Here is a 22,157-nt window from a genome sequence, read left to right as displayed (position 1 = left end):
TTTCTTTACAATTAAGATCAAAATCTCCCTATATTCAAATTCAATTTGAATGAACATTTTCAGTGGAATTGTTTTTTTTTTTTAAACCACTGAATTGTAGGTTTTCCTGGTCCGCGGTGACATCAAAATCATTTTGTCCATTTCTAATTAGTTTTAGTCACCCTTATAAATTGCCATTTAATCGTTTTAAATTCCGGGAAACTGAAATGATCCATGATACAAAGTTAATCAATCTGTCCTCCAAAGCTATAAATCATCCGTCCATCCACCCATTATCTGAACTGCTTTTTGTCACAAGGGTCACGGGTGTGCTGGAGCCTATCCCAGCTGTCTTCGGGCAGTAGGCAGGAACATGTTGCCAGCCAAATTGCAGGGCAGCTATAAACCAAATCATTAAAAAAAAAATAATAATAAAAATAAAAAAGAATTATACAGATATCAAACAAACAAAGGCACAAAAAACCCTTGGGGGAGTTAATAAAAGTCCAGGTGTCAGTTTGATTGAGGGCAGGACAAAGAGAGGGGACACAGACAACCATCAAACCCCTCTAATCCCTTAATCAGGTGGTCGTGTTGGTCTAGGAGATGTCGTGGTTGTGGAGGGGGGTGGGGGGCGGTGCTTGTTTGGCAGGCTTTAAGAGGGTTGTAAGGGGGTCAACCAGGGGACGCCTGAGCATCCGTCACTGGATCGCCACCCTTAACAACGAGGGGGGAAAAAAAAACACGCGCTAAATGTCACGGCTGTGAACTTGAACTCCCACGCCTCGCCGACACAAACATGTTTACCGGCGTTACCCGGGGATGGCACGGCGCGGGTGGGAGGCATCTGATGGAGAACACCCGTATCCCCTATCCAAAGTCCACTTGTCACCACATAAAATGGGAAAATATGGCCTCACTCCCACGCCGATGATACTTTTTCTTGACCTAATGTTCCGTTGCCATAAAAAGAAGTCCACTTACGCCTTCACACTGCTCCACCCCCCCCCCCCAAGTGACACAATTTGGAAAAATATTCCTCAAAAGTCAAATAAAACCATCAGCTTCAACTCAGTGAGAACCCAATGGACTGACTGAAGGACTGCCGACTGAGCTTTTAAGTTTTTTTTTTTTTTTTTTTCCACCGAGGTCTGTGGGAACTATTCACAGGATAATGTTTCGGAGCCAAAAGAAGACACTGCTTGAAGGGGTGATACTTTTGAGAGGTTTGGGAACATTTTTGTTGTCTGAACTACAATTATCAAGAACTAAAAGTTCCTGGAACTTTATGTATTCATTTGTTTCAGCCTTTTGTTTTATTTTTGTGTGTGTGTGTGTGTGTTTTTTTTCCAGGTCCATGGAAACGAATGTCTAAATTTAGTCCCGAAAGAAGTACTTTTGAGATATCCAGGAACGTTTGGGGCAATATTTTAATCCTGGAACTACAAGAATAAAGAATTAAAAGTGCAAATGAAAGTGATATTTATTTATTTGTGTGTTTTTTTTTTTTTTGTGGCTTTTTGCTAAAGACACTTTTAGTACTTTTGGGAGCTCCACAAACATTTAGGCTAAAATTTTCATTGCAGGAACTACACCTATGAGGTACTGGAAGTTCCTGGAACTGTTCATAGAAGTGTTTTGTTTTTTTCATGTTGCTTTTATAACACGCACATCTGTTAAAGAGCCATAAAACATCACTTTTTTTTTTTATCCCGTTTGTTCAAGTGTTTGAATATTTTTAGGCAGTGCGCTGTAAAATATTGCAAGCCTTCAGAGTATTTCAAAACTAACTGCAACTGCGCGTTATGAAGCTTTTAAAAAGCAGCAAAAGTGCTCCCGTCGGGTCTCACTAACCATCCTTCGCATAAAAATGAGTTTAATTAATGCGACACAATTTGTGGCGTCCTTGATTTTGAAGCCACTTGATGCTTTTCTCAGTGGTTTATTAACCTGTAAACGAGTCAAAGCATTTCCTAGTGTAATGGTGGCTTGTTGTTGATTAAATACTGAGGGGGGGAAAAAGACTAAATATAGTAATTCTGCCAGGGAACTGTTGAGTGGCGCTTGAGCTAGATACTGTAAATACACTCGGTCCAATGTGTGTGGAATGTTTGAATGTCATATTTGTTTTATGTTGTAATGTAGTTATGTGAAAAAAAGTTTCAAATTGACAAAAAACATTAATCAACCGATTTTTTTCAGATTTTAAAAGAGCTAATATCAGCTGATTACATCAGCTGGCTCTAATTTTCACCAGTCGGTATGGCTTGGTTTGGTTGAGGGCAGTGTCAAGAACAAAAAAGTTTGTGAAACTGTCGTATGTGGTAACACAACTTAAAAAGTGAGCCTGACTGGCTCCACGCAATATGTTAAACATATATTAGGAATAAATTACAACAAGCACCCATGATTTCCGGTAAAACTAAGCGCCCGAGGTTGTTGTGTTTTTAAGCGATAAACTCTTGACTTTCCATGTCAACAACAATTCAGTCAAATGTAGCGCACGCGCGCGCACACTGACGGGTAAATAAAGTCCACGGCATGAATAACCCAAAACACATTGACCCGCTTTTGACGCAACGGTATGAGAACCTGGCCGCTGCGTCGGCGTAGGAGCGGACGCAAGGCTAAAGAGAGGGGAAACATTGTCAAACGGTGCCAGAAAAAGAACACCTGGGGGGGGGGGGTAGCGCAAGGGGAGAGGGGGGGGCGGCTCAATTCAAAGTGACAACCCCCTCCCCTACTTGGTACATCCGAGTCTACCCCTGTCCTTGCTCTGTTATTCCACACCCCTCCGTCCCTCCCTCCCTCCCCCACAAGCACATCTCCTTCCTCCACTCTCTCCAACCTGCTCCTCAGACAGGGGGTGAAGAGTTCAGACTGCTTCAAAGGGCTTGCAGTGTGGAGACGGCGTGTCATGTGGGAGCCTGCAGACTTCACACACATCTGCTGCAGCTACCATTGATCCCCAGCTAACCGGCTCGCTCCGGCGTGCGCCCGACGCCGACAAACGACTATGAACACAAGTCATCAAATAAGGTGGAAGCAACAAAAAAAAAAAAAAAAAAAAAAATATATATATATATATATATATATATATAAAGGGGAAACGGCAGCCGTGATAAACAAGGAGGCAGAAAGAAGTACAGGGGGGGGTCAGTAAGCGGCCACACACTGAAGAGGGCACGGTGAGGACAGCCGCCGAAAGCCAAGCGCAGCGTTTACATGACGCCAGATTATGCTATTGTTGTCAATTGACATGGGCGGATGATTACATTGCGTTGCGTGGTGAGTGTGTGTGAGTGAGTGTGTATGTGTGGTAAGTGTGTGTGTTACTTGTTTGAATTGGAAAATTGGTTGTGATTAGAAAGATGAGTGCATTGAATCGAACTGTTCAAAATCGGGCCCTGATTTCCTTAACTAATTTGCTCCCAAAAAACGTCTAAAAAATATTCTATTTTAAATATTGTCATGGTCCCAAAAACGTATTTGATGTGTTTAATGTCTTTTTATGCGAGAACACGCAGAAGGCTTCGATGCACCCTTTGACCTGAAGAGGTCGCTTGAAGCAATGGTAGTTATTACAAAAAACGGCCAGCAGGTGGCAACAGAGTATAAAAGATCCACTCGGGCCATGCCTCTTTTCCCCAGTGTTTTGAACAGGTTTGTGAATAATGATTAAACTTAGCTATATTCTAATGCTTATTGCTGCAAAACGAAAACAGATATAAACAACATTTTTTTTCCCTGATGAAAGAAGAGAGTCGAAGCTTTCTTTTGGTAGGTTCTATGTTTTTATAGCAATAGAACACAATATTCGGTGGGCCTTGCCAAATCAGTCTAAACCCAGTAAAACAACCGGGAGCGAAGGGGGTTGCTTCAGTGAAAATGGTTTGGAGTGAATGAGTTAATCATGGGAGATCGGCCGATCTCGTCCACCGTTCTCATCTGCCTCCTCAGGGGTCTGCAATTATAAACCTTTTTGTGTGGTCGTCAGTTACGTGTCGATTTTCATATGGTGGTTAGTCCCTACCTTGGGGATTCATTGTACTTGCGTATGATCATTCAATCATCAATAATAGCCAATATATTAGTCAATAAAATTCCCTTTAAGAAAAAAAACGGCAGGTCATTTGCACTAACTGCAAACTCCTCAGTGGTGGAACTGTCTTTTAATTTGCCCGCTAACGAGCGAGCATCAGTGAAATATCCTCAAAAGACGGCGCGGCCTGTTTCTAAGCGGCAAAGCAAGCACATCGTGTGATTTCACACCTATGGCAGCGACGGCGAGCTGGCGAGTGGGCGTCACGGCTGTTGCCCGCATTGATGCCACTCTGCCGGGGCGCCCCCGTACATCGGTCCCCCGCCTCCCGTCTTGCCCCGCAAACACCAGCGCCCATCTGCTGGCACGCTTCTAGCCGTCGGCGCCGGGGACTATTTAGCCCGCCATAATTAGCCCCCAGACACCGGCAGCCTGTTTTTCCCCCCCAAACAGATGTGGGAGGTTGCGTGACCATCCGATGTTTGATAAGAAAGTGAGGCTCGATAGAGTGGAGGGTAGGGAGATGTGAGGGAGGAAGAAGTGACCTAGTTAAAAAATAAAAAAATAAACGGGATGATGCAAATCATGTTACTTGCACAATGTGCAGCAATGATGACAACATGGGCTGCGTTCATTTCCTGTAAAGTGAACACCTGCTATATCACAATTCATCTTTTGTGCCAACAATTTCTAAGCACCAGCACTGTACTTTAGAACAGGAAGAAGGATCCGAGAAGGTTCCCGAATAAGCTGTAGTAATAGTCATTGATGCAGAGAGAACATATTGCTATGAGCAATGTAGAATGGGCTGTTTTGTTTTGCTGCTTTGTGTGTTGAGGTAGCAGTTCCGCAGAAAAAGCCCAAATATAAAGTGCTGATGATTCAGTTCCTGGTTTGGTCAGTAACATCTGCTAGAAAATCGGCAAAATGTTGATCTTTATTTTTTTTTTTGTTTAAAGTAAAAGTAGATGTTTGCAAATGTCTTATTTTAATTCAACGCAAAGATGATCAGACTGCTTTCACGGGGAATACAGAAATGTGGGAACATTTACTGTTAAGAGGCTGAAATTATGAGGATTTAGAAAATGTTCAATTAAAAAAAGTCTCAAACAATAAATCGATTACTAAAATAATGATTCATTTGACAATCGATTAGTTGTTAATAAATCGTTGCGTCTCTAGTTAGCATTAAGCTGGAAGACTTGTTATTTAACGGTTTGGTTGAACATTTTGCTGTTCAGATATACTGTACAACGATTAATTCTCTTTTATTACATGTGTCAGTTTTACAGTAAACACAAAGTGGGAGTAACAAATAAACAGCTTAAGGCAAGCATGCAAGAACTTCATGAGTCTTCTTTTTGGGATGCTATAGAGAGAACAGCTACTAAGGAATACTCTGAAAAGTGTATTTTAGGATTAAATGTGTTTAAGGTCTGTGGGAGGGGTAAAACTATCCCGGGTGAGTCCGGAACGTAACCCAGTAGGAAACGGGGATTCACTGTAATGATGACAACATGGGCTGCGTTGATTTCCTGCACACAACGAAGACACATTGAGATGTTCTGGCTAAGGCTAACCCACCACCCCCCCCCCCTCAAAGTGATTTGCGTACTGTGCATCTTTATTGCGTTATGGCTGCTCCGCCGCTGACCTTTCCGCAGTGGACACAGAGAGGAGGTGATTGTGCGGACGCCCTTGAACCTCATGATTGTAATCACATGTGACTGTGAACGCGCTGACCTTTCCCCGGCCCCCTTTTCCTCCCCCTCCCCCCCCCCCACACCGGGGTCACTCCAGGGTCCAGAGTCTTGTCAAGGCTGTCACTCTCCACAATCCTCTCCATCTACCCTCCCGCAACCGCCCGTTGCCATAGCAACCGCAGGCACTGCGCTCTGAGGACAGAGAGCGACGAGCGAGTGAGTGAGCGTCGGATGAACGTTTCGACCATCTTTTGCTTAACCTGGGTCAACCGAGCCAGGGGCACAGAAAAGCAGCGTAAAAAGATAAAAAATGACCTGAAAGATACATCAACATACACAATAGGTGGAAGATGTACAACTAGACGGGAGAGTAGGCTACACAAAAAAAATAAAAAAAAGATACTTGAATCAAAAATTGCAATACTGCGGTATCTTGGCAGGCATTTATTTGAACAAAGTTGAGCCACACTTTTATTTGTTCGCTTCTTTTTCACTATTTCGACAGCTTCTTCTCCAGCAGTGAATTAGACTCTCAAGGAACGTTTCATGTGCGCTCAAAAACACGCTTTTGTGTTCAAAATGTCCTCTTTCGCACTTATAATTGTAAATGTAACGCCACACTGTTCCCTATAAAAAAAAAAAAGTGATTCGTCAATAATTAATGAATAATTAAAAGTTTGATCGATCAATCATTAGTGAGCAGCTCTAAAATTTAACGCCCCCATTTTAAACACACCAGTTTGGTACCTGCAAAGGGGTGGTGCAAGTAAATATCCCGTCAAAGGAAATACCAAATCCACAGCTGTGGAATAGGAAGGTCGTCTGCTTGCACACAGCTTATTACCGAGTTCATTATAAACATGCCACCCAGAGCGTTTGTATTTTATTTCAACGTTTTCCGAATATCAACTCAATGCTGAACTTAGCCTCGTTGGCACACAGTTGACATTTTTAAATTGCCTGAGAGTCGCTCCGCAGCAGTGGACAAACACACTCCAACTACACCTGGCATTCACGTCGTATTTTGGACTAAAACAAGAAGCGGCGGAATGATTTAGCAATGATGCACCGGTGTCCAGAGGCAAAATGACTTTGCACCATTACCATATAACCCGGGGGCAAGAGTCTTGGTTGAGTTAAACGAGTGTCTCGTTTTCTAATTGGCGGCAGCAAACGGCCTAAGAATTTAAACACCACAGATCGGATATTTCTCATCAATGTGTGCTTAACGTCATCAAAATACATTGACTGGCGATGTATGTGCTTAAACAACACGAATAAAGTCAGCCGGGGCAAACTCCATGCAACACACCTACACACTAGAATAGTATTGTGTTGATGGGTGCCTATAAGGGGCGTGGCATCAGGAGCTGGAGTCAGTCAGGTTGGCTGGTTATTTCAGTGTGAGTGTCTGCTCCTTGAGAGTGTTCTCATTTCAATTTTGTTGGACTTTTGGTCCCGTTCAATAAACGATGATTGTGACTTTCCTTGGCCACATGCAAAGACAATAACTTTTTACTTGACTCTAAAATAAGTGTCCGTACATGTGGGTTGGCCTTCCTGGGTGGAGTTTGCATGTTCTCCCCGTGCTTGCGTGGGTTTTCTCCGGGTACTCCGGTTTCCTCCCACATTCCAAAAACATGCATGGCAGGTGAATTGGACACTCCAAATTGTCCATAGGTGTGATTGTGAGTATGGTTGTTCGTCTCTGTGTGCCCTGCGATTGGCTGGCAACCAGTTCAGGGTGTACCCCGCCTACTGCCCGAAGCCAGCTGGGATAGGCTCCAGCAACCCCCGCGAGCCTTGTGAGGACAAGCGGTACAGAAAATGGATGGATGGATGGATGGACTTGTGGGTTGCTTTCATGTAAAAAGTTAAACTAGGGCCCAACCGATTAATCCGGCCAATAATAGCTCTTTTAAAATTGGAAAAAAATCGACCTTTTTTAGATATTGACATTCACTTCGCACCCCGAAAATGCAAGCGGACGTTTTTAAACAAATACTAAGTACAAAATAGTGTAAAACGAATGTTCTATGTATTATATATTTATTTGTTGTCAGAGTTAGGGACCAAAGAGGTTATCTTGTTCATTATATGAAATAATTTCTTTAATTACGCGGGTGATTCATCTGGTAGCAGAACTTTATTTGACCAATTATCGAAATCTGTAATGCCTCAAAAAAAATCCATTGTTGGTCGGGCCATAGTAAAAACAGCCATCATATGCGTCACTTGAAATGTACATGAACTCGGATGAAAGTATGAAATCGGAATTGAGCACTTGGACCTGCAGCAAACATCCAGATAACATATACATTACACAAACGCGCCAAAAGTCCCCTTGGTTAAGTGTACCACATTACAAAACCACACATAACTGTACGCGTTTCAAAGTGTTTCAGCCCAGCAGAATACAGCTAAGAATTGAACTCGCTGTTTGGCCGAACCCGCAGAACACCACGGCACAAATATCAATAAGAGAGCGTGACCTGGAAGCATATCTGAGAATTCTCTCAGTAAATGCATGCAACCGTTTAAGAGAGGGTCATGTTGTTGTTGTGAGCCGATTTACACAGAAAATACTGGCTGTGGGTCGGCGTGTGGGTCAAGGAGGATTTCAATCGTTTAACATTGCTAAGCACTGGATTTTTTTTTTTTTATATTATGCTTGAAGGTATGTGAGCTACAGACTGCACTATACTAGTCGACAGTAATTATACATAAATGGTGTCCATCGGTTTATGATGGAGTTGCATTGCTACGATGGCAAAGCAACCCGAATTGGTGTGCAAGTTGGAACACGCCGTTTATGACTAACCTTCACCACAGCATTTCTAGGAAAAAACGTGTTATCTGTTTTTTCGAATGGTATTGTAAAATATACATACAAATATAAAAGCATAATAGATTGAGCTATTCTACCACATTACTCCAGTGTGAACATCGGCTCCATACTGCCACTGTTCCACAAAGATGGCAGCCACTTGGATTTCCCCAGAACATCATTTTTAATAGTATGGTGGTAGTCCATAGCAGTAACATTACTATCTTGCTAATAATGTTTAAAATGCCGCAGTGGTATCTGACCTGACATGTACAAACTCAGTGCGTATTCAACCTACCTGAAAGTTTGATCAGCAACTCGGAGGCCACTTTCATGTTGATGTCTTGACTCAGTAAACTGTTCGCAGCCGGGGGGCTCCTTTCCCTCGGTTTGAGGGACCCAGGGCGTTCGGAAGCTGCTGCCACAGACCCCAATATGCCGTCCTGGCAGAATGGGAAGCTTGGTGGGATTTGACATTGGGAGGCCGGTCTAGGGCTCGAGGCTTCCTCTGTTTTGGGTTCTTCCTTCACGTGGAAAGGCGACTTCAATGCCTCCCTCTGGTTGGCCGCTATGGAGAAGAAATCATAAAATATTGGAAATTCCATTTTGTACAATTTACAAAATGAAGATCTTAATTAGTCTATGAATCAATTTCACACAGTGCAACACTGTTGAAGTAAAGCAAGAGCGCTTAAGCCCATTTCTAAGAGCAAATTTCACATTCAGGCACAAATAAAAACATAAAGCCCCGTAGGTAGTGCAGAATATTGAAATCATTCCCACATTCTGATCACGTGATCAAATCCGAAATACAATTGGCATTTCACTAAATGCAGATAACCAAGTTTATCCAGCCATTTTCTACCTTCAGACAGTATTAAGAGCCATAACAGATGCCGGACAGCGCCTTTGTGTAAGGAAATGCCGCAATGCCAGGACACGAGACAATGACGTTATCTAATTATCTAATTATACACTTCCAAAGGTTCTGTGTAAAATGTGAATTTTTTCCCATCCGTAAAAAAAAAGAAAAAGAAAAAGAAAAAAAACATACACATTTTTAAAGAATATCAAACAACCTGCAGTGACAATCAAAAACAACCGTTTAAAATGGACGCATTAATTATCATACGTACAGGAGCATAAATGAGTAACTCACTGACGGCCTGGGGTTTTGTTGGGGAACACCAGCAGTTGGTGAACCACACTTTGAGAAACATCAACTCATCACCAACTCAGAGAATTTATTTCGTTGACTTTACTCTCAACTTCTGGTCCCTTACAAGTCTGTGATTCCCCCTCGATAGTTCCACCCAAAAGCAACTTGCATGTAGCGCGATATATGAATCACGGCTTTGTCATCCTTATCTGGCAATTTCTGTAGGACGCAGCCCCCTCTGGAGCTTCTGGAGAGAGCTGTCACACCAACGCTGCTTCGCAGACGTCTTCAAGAGAAACTGGGCCACATCTAATCCGCCTTAGATGAATAATTAATAATTAGCCACGGAGCAACCTCTAATAGAAGTCTTCTTTGTATCTCATGTCGCATCTCGTTACACAGTGCGCTAAAACACAAGATTTTGGAAAGACAACTGGCTTGGAATTTTAAGTCAAAAGTACACCCGTGTTATGGTCGACTGCATGATATGGCAACTCAAGACAATCTCTTTCTCATAGAAAAATGCTGCTTGAGGACCATCGCTCATGATCAGATGCTTGTCCATTCGCCACTGGCCAGAGAAGAAATCCACCCTCCGCCCCCCCACACGCCGGACCATCTCACCTAACATCTCTAACAGCCAGAGGCCCGCCAACCCCATCATCCCACCTCATCCATCTGTGCCGACTCGGGGCCCCTCTGATTAATGACCGTCATGCCATCGGGGTAGAGGGCTCAGCAAAAGGGGGACAAGGTACTGGTGTTCGAGACCACCTGTGCGGTGAGCGATGCCACAGTGCCACACTATGGCAAGCCGAGGGTGCGTGGCCGGGGGTCCATGTAATTCAAGAGGGAGAAAAGCGAGCGAGGGGGGGGGGAGGGCGGTTGGTAGCATGGCGACCTTCAAGTTCACGGGCAGTGGTGCTAGGGTCACAGCCTGTACCAGCTGGAAATGTCACGTCGTCGGATGTCGGCGGGCAGGCTAAGTATAACCTGGTCGGCACCTGGAAGGACGTCCTCTAATTAGAAGCGTGTCAGGGCATGTTGGATCAGACGCGGGGACAGGACATTTGCACCCCGCTAAACAAAACACGTAAAAAAAATAATACATGAGCAGATACACACACACACACACACACACACACTCGGATAAAACCAGAAGACACATTAAAGCTGTATGCAGAAACGAATGGGCCCTCGCCACCACTTCATTTTTCATGGTACTGTACAGTATTAACAGTTCAGATCTTTGCAGAGGATAAAGAATGTGTGACAGTCAGTACTGCTATATTTAATGTCTGAAAGTGTTGCTGCACTGTTTATGTTCAATTGTTAATGCTTTTACTGGTTTTCTGGGTGCTTGCGCTGTGGCTACTATTTTAGACTTTTAGGCTCAAACTAATAGCAAACCTTTCCTCCAGTTGTCATGGTAACGAGAGCCGTTTCATTTACCCCCAAAAAAGACAAAACATATTTCAGAAAGATGCTGTTTCCAGAAGTAGCCTATTGCCTCTTCGCAATCCCCTTAGACTCGCCCCCAGTCGCCATAGTAACAAAAGCTGTACTCGTTTCGCTCCACAACGTAGGGTGCATAAAACAGGACCACCCCCTCAAAACGGGCTGACTTGAACCAGTGTGACAAGTAGACATGAATTGTGCTGTATTTCTTTTTCTTTGTGTAATTTGATGGGGGAAAAAAACTCTGACATTTTAAGATATGTGGGAGCTGTTTAAAAGTTGAAAATGTAAAGATATGTCTCTGAGGTACAAAGGCACCATAAGTGCAACAACTTTTGCTGACTCAGTAACTGACTTCAAATTTGCGTGATCGTGGATTTCTCGATAGCATACTAATGCTTCTTTCGAACTTTTAACACCCTCCTTGACAAAAAGAACAAGCGCTCCGCACAAGTAATAATTCAGTCCCTACAAAGCTGAGCTCACACCGCAGCCTTTTGTCTGTCAGAATCTCGCAAACACAACAGAGACGAGTGTCCAGTTTTTCTCGCGTGTCATCTTGTGAAGTGAGCCGAGAAGCAGACGGAGGGTGTGTTTCTGGGTGACTAGCCATCTCTGAAGTAAGCGCCCTTTTATGCCACCGCAACAACGCTATTAGTTTGTCATGATGCTATCATGCATCATAACTGTAGCTCAAGGTCAATATAGTATTTTAATTTGTTTACGTTTTTGTAAGTTCGGGCACTTCTGAGTAAAAGGTACCACGGAAGCTAACACCGATTTTCACCTGTCCTAATGGGTCCGGAACATAACTTGCGCAATGAGTGGCCCGTGCTTTAAGACTGTCTGGGCATGCAACGTTTCAAGGTTAGAAAGGGTGCACAACGAACTCAATAAGACAAAACGCAACTGCATTTGGAAGAAAACATCATATTTTATGGTGTGCAAAAGTACTTGAGTCGAAAAGTGAAGTCAATCACCAGACTTAAACAATATAGAGCATGCACTCAAGAGGAGACAGAAAGGAGGAATTCCCCCAAATTGAAAGTGGCTGCAGTGAAATCCTACAAAAGCGTTGAAAGAAGCATGCAGACAGGATTTTGTAAGAGGGCCTTTGTTAGCAACACAATTTGTTTTATTTCCCAAATAATAATAATAAATAAAATATGATTAAAATAATACATATGGTGCAGTGGTACCTTGTTCGTCAAGATATGTGAACTTTACAAGAAGCAGCAATTCCTCGAAAAATAAGTCAAATGTTTGCTTCAAGCTGTTTATTGACACACAATCACGATTAAATGTCGATTAATTGCCAGCTCTAAATTATACAGCCCCTGGTGGCCAAGGTGCACATAACAGAAGGAGCAATACAATGCTCATTGAATTATTAGGATACAAAAACGGTTTCATTTTTTACATTCTATTTAATTATGTTACAATACTGTGTAGAGTGCTTTTATGTCAAGGCCGCTGTTAACTATGAAGGACCAAAACTGCCAGAATTCTAAATAAATACATGACTAAATAAATTTGTCGAGTGAGCGGGTCGGCGAACAAGGAAGTCTCGCTGACTTGAATGGAGAGCTCCAGCAATGGACGACTATCTGGTCTACAGTCACCTCGACTCAAGTCGCAAGTTGTGGTGACAGTGGACAAGATAGTCGTTCCTTGCTGGCGTTCTCCAATGCAAGCCGGCGAAACTTCCTTGTACGCGACCCGCTCACTCGATCATTGAAAGGCAGTTTGCAACGGCGGAGTCCAACCCAAGACACGCTTAGGACCGCCCCCTCATTTGAATAACATTTCGTCCTGGCAGTATGGACCAAAATAAAAAAATATTTATATTTAGTTTTGGGGATTACATTTTCGAATACATTTTTTTAATATCTGTTTTTATTTTCACTTTTAGTCATTTATTTATTTAGTCATTTTGAATTTTGGCAGTTTTGGTCCTTCTACTGTATGTGGTGAGTTTGTGCCAAAATCAAAGGACTCAGAATCACATAAACACATCATGGAGAAGAGCGTCCAGTTTTTCTGGCATGCCATCTTGTGAAGTGAGCCGAGAAGCAGACGGAGGGTGTGTTTCTGGGTGACTAGCCATCTCTGAAGTAAGCGCCCTTTTATGCCACCGCAACAACGCTATTAGTTTGTCATGATGCTATCATGCATCATAACTGTAGCTCAAGGTCAATATAGTATTTTAATTTGTTTACGTTTTTGTAAGTTCGGGCACTTCTGAGTAAAAGGTACCACGGAAGCTAACACCGATTTTCACCTGTCCTAATGGGTCCGGAACATAACTTGCGCAATGAGTGGCCCGTGCTTTAAGACTGTCTGGGCATGCAACGTTTCAAGGTTAGAAAGGGTGCACAACGAACTCAATAAGACAAAACGCAACTGCATTTGGAAGAAAACATCATATTTTATGGTGTGCAAAAGTACTTGAGTCGAAAAGTGAAGTCAATCACCAGACTTAAACAATATAGAGCATGCACTCAAGAGGAGACAGAAAGGAGGAATTCCCCCAAATTGAAAGTGGCTGCAGTGAAATCCTACAAAAGCGTTGAAAGAAGCATGCAGACAGGATTTTGTAAGAGGGCCTTTGTTAGCAACACAATTTGTTTTATTTCCCAAATAATAATAATAAATAAAATATGATTAAAATAATACATATGGTGCAGTGGTACCTTGTTCGTCAAGATATGTGAACTTTACAAGAAGCAGCAATTCCTCGAAAAATAAGTCAAATGTTTGCTTCAAGCTGTTTATTGACACACAATCACGATTAAATGTCGATTAATTGCCAGCTCTAAATTATACAGCCCCTGGTGGCCAAGGTGCACATAACAGAAGGAGCAATACAATGCTCATTGAATTATTAGGATACAAAAACGGTTTCATTTTTTACATTCTATTTAATTATGTTACAATACTGTGTAGAGTGCTTTTATGTCAAGGCCGCTGTTAACTATGAAGGACCAAAACTGCCAGAATTCTAAATAAATACATGACTAAATAAATTTGTCGAGTGAGCGGGTCGGCGAACAAGGAAGTCTCGCTGACTTGAATGGAGAGCTCCAGCAATGGACGACTATCTGGTCTACAGTCACCTCGACTCAAGTCGCAAGTTGTGGTGACAGTGGACAAGATAGTCGTTCCTTGCTGGCGTTCTCCAATGCAAGCCGGCGAAACTTCCTTGTACGCGACCCGCTCACTCGATCATTGAAAGGCAGTTTGCAACGGCGGAGTCCAACCCAAGACACGCTTAGGACCGCCCCCTCATTTGAATAACATTTCGTCCTGGCAGTATGGACCAAAATAAAAAAATATTTATATTTAGTTTTGGGGATTACATTTTCGAATACATTTTTTTAATATCTGTTTTTATTTTCACTTTTAGTCATTTATTTATTTAGTCATTTTGAATTTTGGCAGTTTTGGTCCTTCTACTGTATGTGGTGAGTTTGTGCCAAAATCAAAGGACTCAGAATCACATAAACACATCATGGAGAAGAGCGTCCAGTTTTTCTGGCATGCCATCTTGTGAAGCGAGCCGAGAAGCAGACGGGGGGGGGGGGGGGGGGGGGGGGTCTTTCTGGGTGACTGGCCATCTCGAGCTCCCGAGTCAGCTCCCTTTCTGCCGCCGCGACAACGCTATCAGTTTGTCTGCGTGTTATCACAGCCTTCTGACACCTGCCATCGACGCTACATACATTGGTGTTCTTTTTGCCTGCGCCTCCGCCGCCTCCTGCTTTTCTCGCCTCGCGCCTCATCCGTCTAGCTGCCAGGCGCTTGTCCGCCGCGCCTCACCTCTCGCTCCGCGGCCAGGCCCGCCGTCAAATAACTTCATTAGCTTTCCACCTCTGTCACGCCAGCCTGCTCTCCCTCTGACAATTGGCTGCTGTTTTATACCAGAGGAAGAAGAAGGAAAAAGCGCAGGGCTGCGCCGGGCAGGTTTGAGAACCCAACAGGAGCTGACAGCGTGCTAGACGCCGGACAGTGATACTGATGGCTGCAGAGGAGATGTATGGACAAGAGAGGTCACGCTCAAAGGGGCCTTCCCGTGTGTGCGCTCTCATGCGCAGCAGGAAATGGGAAAGGCTATTCAGATCCTTGACGTATTATATAGACAGCCACAAAACAGACAAGGACTCCAAATATATCAAGTTCAATGTCACCAAGGACAGACTGTTTTCATTATATCAGTAGCACGCCCACTTCATCGCACTCGCCCACTCTATTACGAATATTTGCCCATGCGTCGGGTGCGACACTTTTAGGTCACCGAACAGATTACAGCATTCCACTGATAAATCGTGGTTCACGTATATCACGGATTAAACATACAGTGGTACCTTAGTCGACTTACACGTTTAATTCCATTTGTTATGAAGAAATAATAGCACTGTACGTACAGCACACATGTTGCCATTCTAAAAATTCCCGTGACGTGTACACACACGACATTCTCACTCAAATATGGCAATTCACATCAATTCGAATCACCACCGATTCGTGCACAGCCTAGTTAATAGCAATTAGGTCTTCTCAATTGATGCCGTTTAAATACAAAGCGGAGACGCGCACACTAATACCTCTGTTCTATGTGTTACATGCGCAGTACTGCACACCGTTATATTTCTGCATGTGGTGCTTGCTACAGTGCAAGGAAAGCATTATATGCACAGTATTCTCCTGGGGGGGTAACAACAATCATAAGAGCTACAACACCTCCCACAATGCCCTGCATGCCAATTACTCACACCCAGCCAAGGTCGAGCTCGCTGTGCCTATGTCAGTGCGGCGGGGGGATGGGATGGGTGATGTCTGGAGGATGCCCACATGATTAACTCTGGCCCACTGGGCATGCGGAGGGGAGGGGAGGGGGCGGCGTGGCTTTCATCTCAAAATCAAAATGTGGATCACGCTGGATAGGCTGATGGCTGTGTCAGCAAGCCATCGTGCAAAATCAAAGTCTATCGCTGCGATGCTCAATGGAAAGCCCCTCCACAAATATACTGTTTCTAAAATGTTCCAAAATGATGTCAGAAGTGGGATCCGTGGCCTGCCCATTTGGAAGGACCCTTGAGACACGTGATCCCATGTGTTGATTAGGAATGAGTGGTTTGTCTTTCAAATATGGTGTCAGAAATGGGATCTATCGTGTAAGAATTCGTGAGACAAGTGACCTTTCTCTGTGCAATGGACAACAAATCCCAATGTGGTGACAGAAGTGGGGTCTGTGGCCTGCCCAGCGGGAAGTAGCTTTGACAACGGTGACGACAGAAGCACCCTTGAGACAGGTGAGCCTCACTTCTAATTAGAATGAGTTGTCTTGATTTTCATTGTGGTATGGCGTCAGGAACGGGATCCATGGCCTGCCATTTGGAAGGACCCTTGAGGCAACTGACCCCATTTGATATAAACTCCAGGGATGTTTAGGATGAGCGGACTGGTTTACCATCCAAATATAGTGGCAGAAGCGGGATCCGAGGCCTGCCCAGTTCAATGGATCCTTAAGACAATGTGTGTTAGACTCGAGGGATGATTGGTTTGCCCCCCCCCCCCCCCCAATCCGAACATGGTGTCAGAAGTGGGACCCACGACCTGCGAAGTACGAAGGAAAGCGCCCCCAAATATTTTTTATGACAACAGAGTTCAGGAGGAGTTCACTGGCTTGTCCACGTCTCGGGAAATGGACGCAACTCCACGTCTCTTGCTCAGATGTCACTTCATCTGTCTGGTCGTTATATCTTTCACCCTCCGCCTCCCTTGCGTGGCCTTGGGGGACCGAGGCAGGGAACCGGGGGTGTAAACTGTAGAAGGAATGAGCTACCCGTGAACACACTCAATCTGGCTTGGCAGGGAGAAATGGAGTTGCTAAGTCCCGAGAGGAACTCCCTCACCTTCCCTGCCCCCTGTACTCGCGCCAATGTTTTAAAAAGATCTGAGCCCCGCTTCTTCTGAGTAGCCCCCCTCTTTTGACAAACGAGATACTTTGTGATCAAAGGATGGGCATTCATTAAAGTCCATCATCATCCCATCTTTTTATTTTTTTTTTATATCCGCCCACATTCACCTTGAATGACGGCCCTAACTTAAGATGTCCGCCACTTGACACTGGACTGACATTGGAAAGAGTCACCGCTGGGCTTGATTGCGCAGTCTGGTAGTGTAGTGCAACTGGCACCCGAGGGGCAGCCATTTGGAGTCGGGGGCACAAATGGGGAGGGGGGGGTGTTGTGGTGGGTGGTTAGTTAACTTGAGTTGTCTTAGTCCCCTTGGCGCATCCTGGCTGGGTCACAGGATGGTGAGCCAAGGGCGCTAATCATTTCAAATTATAAATTCCTTTTTAATTATGAATTATGCATACATTTTTAATTAATCTAATGTTCCTGTTTTTTCCCCGGAAGATCTCAATCTAATTACACAGCATTAAGGGCGAGATTGGCAGCCGTAGCCTCGACCCCGCCGTCGAACCTCACCTAACCTTTTCCCATCAATCTTGCCGTCGTCTGTGAGTGCTTCGTTCCATTTTCTGCATCACCACAAAAAAAGCCGACTTAACAGTCTCAAGCAAGAGAATGTTTGTCAAGTTTGCCCAAACAATCATTCCTTCTTTCAAGTTCAATGGCAATTAAAATCCATTCTCCACCAGAATGGTAGCTTGACATTATCTAGCATGGAGTCCTCGATTAAAACAACCATATTTTACTTATAAGACAGTGCTGAGCAGTTTAAATTCTTTTTTTTTATGCTCAGAGTGCATCTGAAACTGAGAATTCCCCGGTGGTCTAATAACCCCCGGATGGCAGGCTATGAATTTGTCTTCATGCAATGAATGTTTCACAGTTCAGTGTGAAGGTCTTTGTAAAACAGTGTTATGCGAGTGGCATATCAACTATGTTGTATGTTTATACATTTTAAGATGGACTGGCGTGACGGAATGCGGCATCGTTGAGCTACATAAATGTTTTTTTCACAACACGGTAACAGAAGTGGAACATTTTAAAGAATTAAAACACATTTGCTGTCATATGTTTCAGAGGGGAACAAAGATTCAGATGCATACTTTAGAGAACTAATGAGATCATGTTTACAATGAATCATCTAAGTAATATTTGTTTGCTACAAAGTAAAATGCTTTAGAGAAGAAAACTAAGGTTCATGTGCCAACATGTTTTAGAGAACTTAAGAGAATCGGATGTAAAATTGCTATAGAGCCCACAACTAAGATGAATTTGTTGATGTATGTGCAGTAAGAGAATAAGGTTCACTATGCATTGCTAACGTGCTTTAGAAAAGAGGACCAAGATTAATATGCCAACATGTTTTACAGAGCTAAAATTCATATGCTAATGCTGGACGGACCGTTGAAAAATGCGACCTACGATGTGACGGCACCACCAGAGTTCTGTGAAAACTGCTGGCAGAAGTGGCAACCCAGTTGGAATTACTTAAGTACAACTAAAATCAAGTCACTCGAAAATACTCTTAACGCGTACTAACCTGATAGCTTCATAAGCAGGTCAGTGGCCGTCTTGGTAGTGATGTCCGGGCTGAAGAGCGAGGCGGTGGTTGGACCACTGGAGCTGGAGCGCACCCCGACGCCCGGCAGGTCCAAAGAGTTGGCGCTGCTCCTGGGTCGCTCCCTGCCGATGCTAAACGGCGACAGCACCGATAGGTCCCTCTCCAGCGGCTCCTCCTTGATGTGGACGTGATTGGAAGACGCCTCGCCTGGCGGGGACGACTGCAGCCGGGCGTCCGGGTGTAGCGGGGACACCTGGGTCCCCCTCGGGTCGGCTGCGCCGCCGGCGTCGTCCATCAGGGAGCCCTCACCCTCGGTGTCGGTGGTGAGCTCCTCTTTCACCTTGACGTCGGTGCGGGGAAAGTGCTGGTGGCAGCGCATGTGAAGCTTCAGGCTGAAGTGGCGGGAGGAAGTGAATGGGCAGAGCTCACACTGGAACGTCTCGCCCCGGTCTTGGTGCTGATGTACCTGGAAGAGCAGAGAGAAGCGTCGCATTAAGTACATTGGCACCTTTGACGAGATGCACTTTCCGCCATTTACTAAAATTGTACCACTGTAGTTCTACAGATAGTATGTATACAGAAGGTCATGTGAAAAAAGGGCATATTTGTCTTTACACGTAAGATCGAATTCTGAATTTTTCGGGATTAACTGGACATGATTTGAGACGGGACATTCCAGACAACAGTGTAATCATCAACCTCCTCACCTTCATGTGGGACTTGAGATTGTCTTTGCGGGCACATCGGAAGGGACACAGCGGACACTGGTGGCTTTTCAAGCCCGTGTGGATGACCATGTGTCTCTTCCAGTAGCTCTTGCGCTTGATGACCAGGCCGCATACAGGACACTGGAACGGTTTGCCACCGTCCTCCGGTGAGCCTTGAGAGGGGCGACAACGGTTGTGACATTTACAAAAGACCAATTAAAAACAGTCTTTTATGTACTGTGTGATAATGCAGCAGCTTTTGTTCCTGTAAAGAAATAAAATTCTAAGCTTTTTCAGTGTGCGCAGGTCCGCCATAAACCTTTATGAAGACCATCGCGGGAAATGCCAGCTGGAAACACGAGCAAAAATGTAAGTTTTTTATTTTTTTTTTTAAACGCCTCGATTATTGTTGTTGGCTTTATATCCGGCATCCATTACCTCTTAATTGGTCTTATTAGAAAGAGACATGATGGCATTACAAATTCTACGCGGCCCTGTCAGGACGGCTTCATGAGTATTCCGGCCGTGTTCCTCAGGAAAAAAACATCTGGTAATCAGTGTTTGGCGAAATGACTGCGCTCAGCCATTCATTGACCTGAGGTGTAAAAGCTCGAGACTGCCTATTTGCAACAATAAATGGCCATCTGCAGCCAGAGCGGCGGAGAGGCACGGTGCAAAAGAAAAAAAGAGAAAAAAAGAGCTTACTCCAAAAAGAATCAGAAGGGCAGAAACACAAAGAAGCATCGGTACCCCGAGACATGTTTTACAGAAGAGAATGAAAATCCACATGCTAAAATATGTTAAAGACTTATAATTCATATTTTGACATGGTTGAGACTCATTTACTAAATGGTTTTGGAGGAAAAAAAACAGACACGCTTACTGACAGTCTAGAGAACTAAGTTTCATAGAACTAAGTTTAATTTAACATGTTTTCGCGAGGAGAACCAAGATTTACATGCTATCAGGTTCAAGAGAGGATCAAATTAATATTTTTTGAGAGATCAATTTATGCTAGCATGTTTTAGAGAAAAAGGATTCTTAGTAAAAGTTATATGAAGAAAATTCCAATTCATATGCCAACATCCTTTAGAGAAATAACTTGTTTTTTCAAATGCAAGTGACGAGTTATCTGTAATATGCTAACAGAAGTCAGATTCATTGACTAACTGATGTCAACATGTTCTAGAGAACAAAGATTAATTTATTCACATTACTAAGAGAACTAAGATTCATTTGGTAACATGAATTACAGAAGAGAATCATTTCCTAGTATGTATCAGAAGAAAATGATCTGCTAATGTTTTAGAGAAAAGAACCAAGAGTCATTGGCTGACAGGTTTTACACAACTAAGATTCATACAGTAACATGCTTTAGGGAAGAGAACTTAAGACTCACATGAAAGGCAGAGGAGAGAAAACAAAACCCCGGTGACATCATTTCACAATAAGTGATTCAATCTGAAGCACATTGTTGATTAACAAAATTGTCTTTAAGGGCTTTTGCTCGAAGACAGCGGGCCAAGAGTTTGCCGTCGACCACCCCACTTAAATTGTGTCTTAATAGCTTCTTTTCAAAAGGTGTACAGCTGTGTAAAATATATCATGCCCTAGTGTACAACCTTTTAAAACACTGTTGTTGTGCAGTCTCTCACACAGACGAACAGCACCGCCGAAGCCTTTGGAAAATGTACAGAATTAAATCAACACCTCGGGGGCCAGGGTGAAAATTTGTATTATTGCACAGGGTCGTTTTTGATGGTGAAGGGCTTTCTGTTGGCTCCGCTTAGACAAGGTTATTACATTGAGTTGTGCTGTTACGAAAATGCATATGCAAATCACAGGACATTTGGATTGATGGCGTTAAATCAATGAACAATGGATGAAACACGGGTGCGGCAACGCGACTTGGTGCAAGATAAAACCTGCTGCTTTCCATTTCTTTTTACATCTAAAATATCTAGTAAGGTAAAGTGACAGCAGACAACAGTTTTTCTTCTACAATTTTTTTCTAGTAAAAAAATATTTTAGGTAAAAATGACTATATTCCTCATAAAATTAGATTTTTCTCAAAACAATGCCAACATAGAACAAATTGAAAAAAAGTTATTTCTGTATATTAACTCATTTGTCTCGCAAGACTATTCTTGTTAAAGCATAAGTCTAAATTAAAACTCTATCAACAAGTTGAAGCAAGCAAGTATGGAGAAATGTGCTAGTGAGTCTTTTTACATTTCTTCAAATTTATGTTGTGTGACCATCTCCTATTTCTTGATAGTGGGGGCGAGAGACGCTAAGCAACACTTTAAAACGTGTTTTTGTACATTTTAATTCAGTTTTAATTAGTTTAAATGTTCACTTCAAAGTTTTTAAATATACGGTCTATCACAGATTTTCACATTTCATACTAGTAATTTATTTTTATTTCTAACTTTATTACCACAAAATTTTATTTTATGTTTTTCTTTGTTTTTTTTTATTTTATGCTATCTTTATTCTCGTAACGTTACGACGTCCCCTCACATTTCGACTTTATTCTTGTAAAATGTTTGTCAGCTTTTGCATCCATTTCGACTTTTGCATCCACTTTCTTGTAGTTACTACTCAATAATGATCCTGAAAAGTCCAATTAATGATCCTAAAAGTCCATTGCATTTGTTAAATCAATCTCAGGGTTAATTAATTTATCTTTGCACAAGTACGAGCTCAGAGTGCAAAACACCACGAGAATGAAATGAATAAAATC

At 43.2% G+C, this 22,157-nt stretch overlaps 1 protein-coding gene across 2 annotated transcripts in view; it reads right to left on the bottom strand.

The window, feature by feature from the left end:
- znf827 (zinc finger protein 827) overlaps window positions 1–22,157 on the bottom strand; it is a 66,101-nt gene that overhangs the window by 17,443 nt on the left and 26,501 nt on the right. For both annotated transcript variants that reach the window (XM_086082408.1, XM_086082407.1), the window contains exons 3-5: window positions 19,412–19,584; window positions 18,684–19,170; window positions 8,850–9,119 (exon numbers count right to left, since the gene is read on the bottom strand). In XM_086082408.1, the coding sequence (XP_085938534.1) occupies window positions 8,850–9,119; window positions 18,684–19,170; window positions 19,412–19,584 (930 nt within the window). The remainder of the gene's footprint in view (window positions 1–8,849; window positions 9,120–18,683; window positions 19,171–19,411; window positions 19,585–22,157) is intronic.

This window comes from Leptonotus elevatus, chromosome 8 (genome assembly GCF_054856555.1).
Source record: "Leptonotus elevatus isolate MCC_2025b chromosome 8, RoL_Lele_1.0, whole genome shotgun sequence".
Lineage (NCBI taxonomy): Eukaryota > Metazoa > Chordata > Actinopteri > Syngnathiformes > Syngnathidae > Leptonotus > Leptonotus elevatus.
Note: the sequence above shows the minus strand (reverse complement) of the source record. Positions and strands in the feature narration are given on the sequence as shown.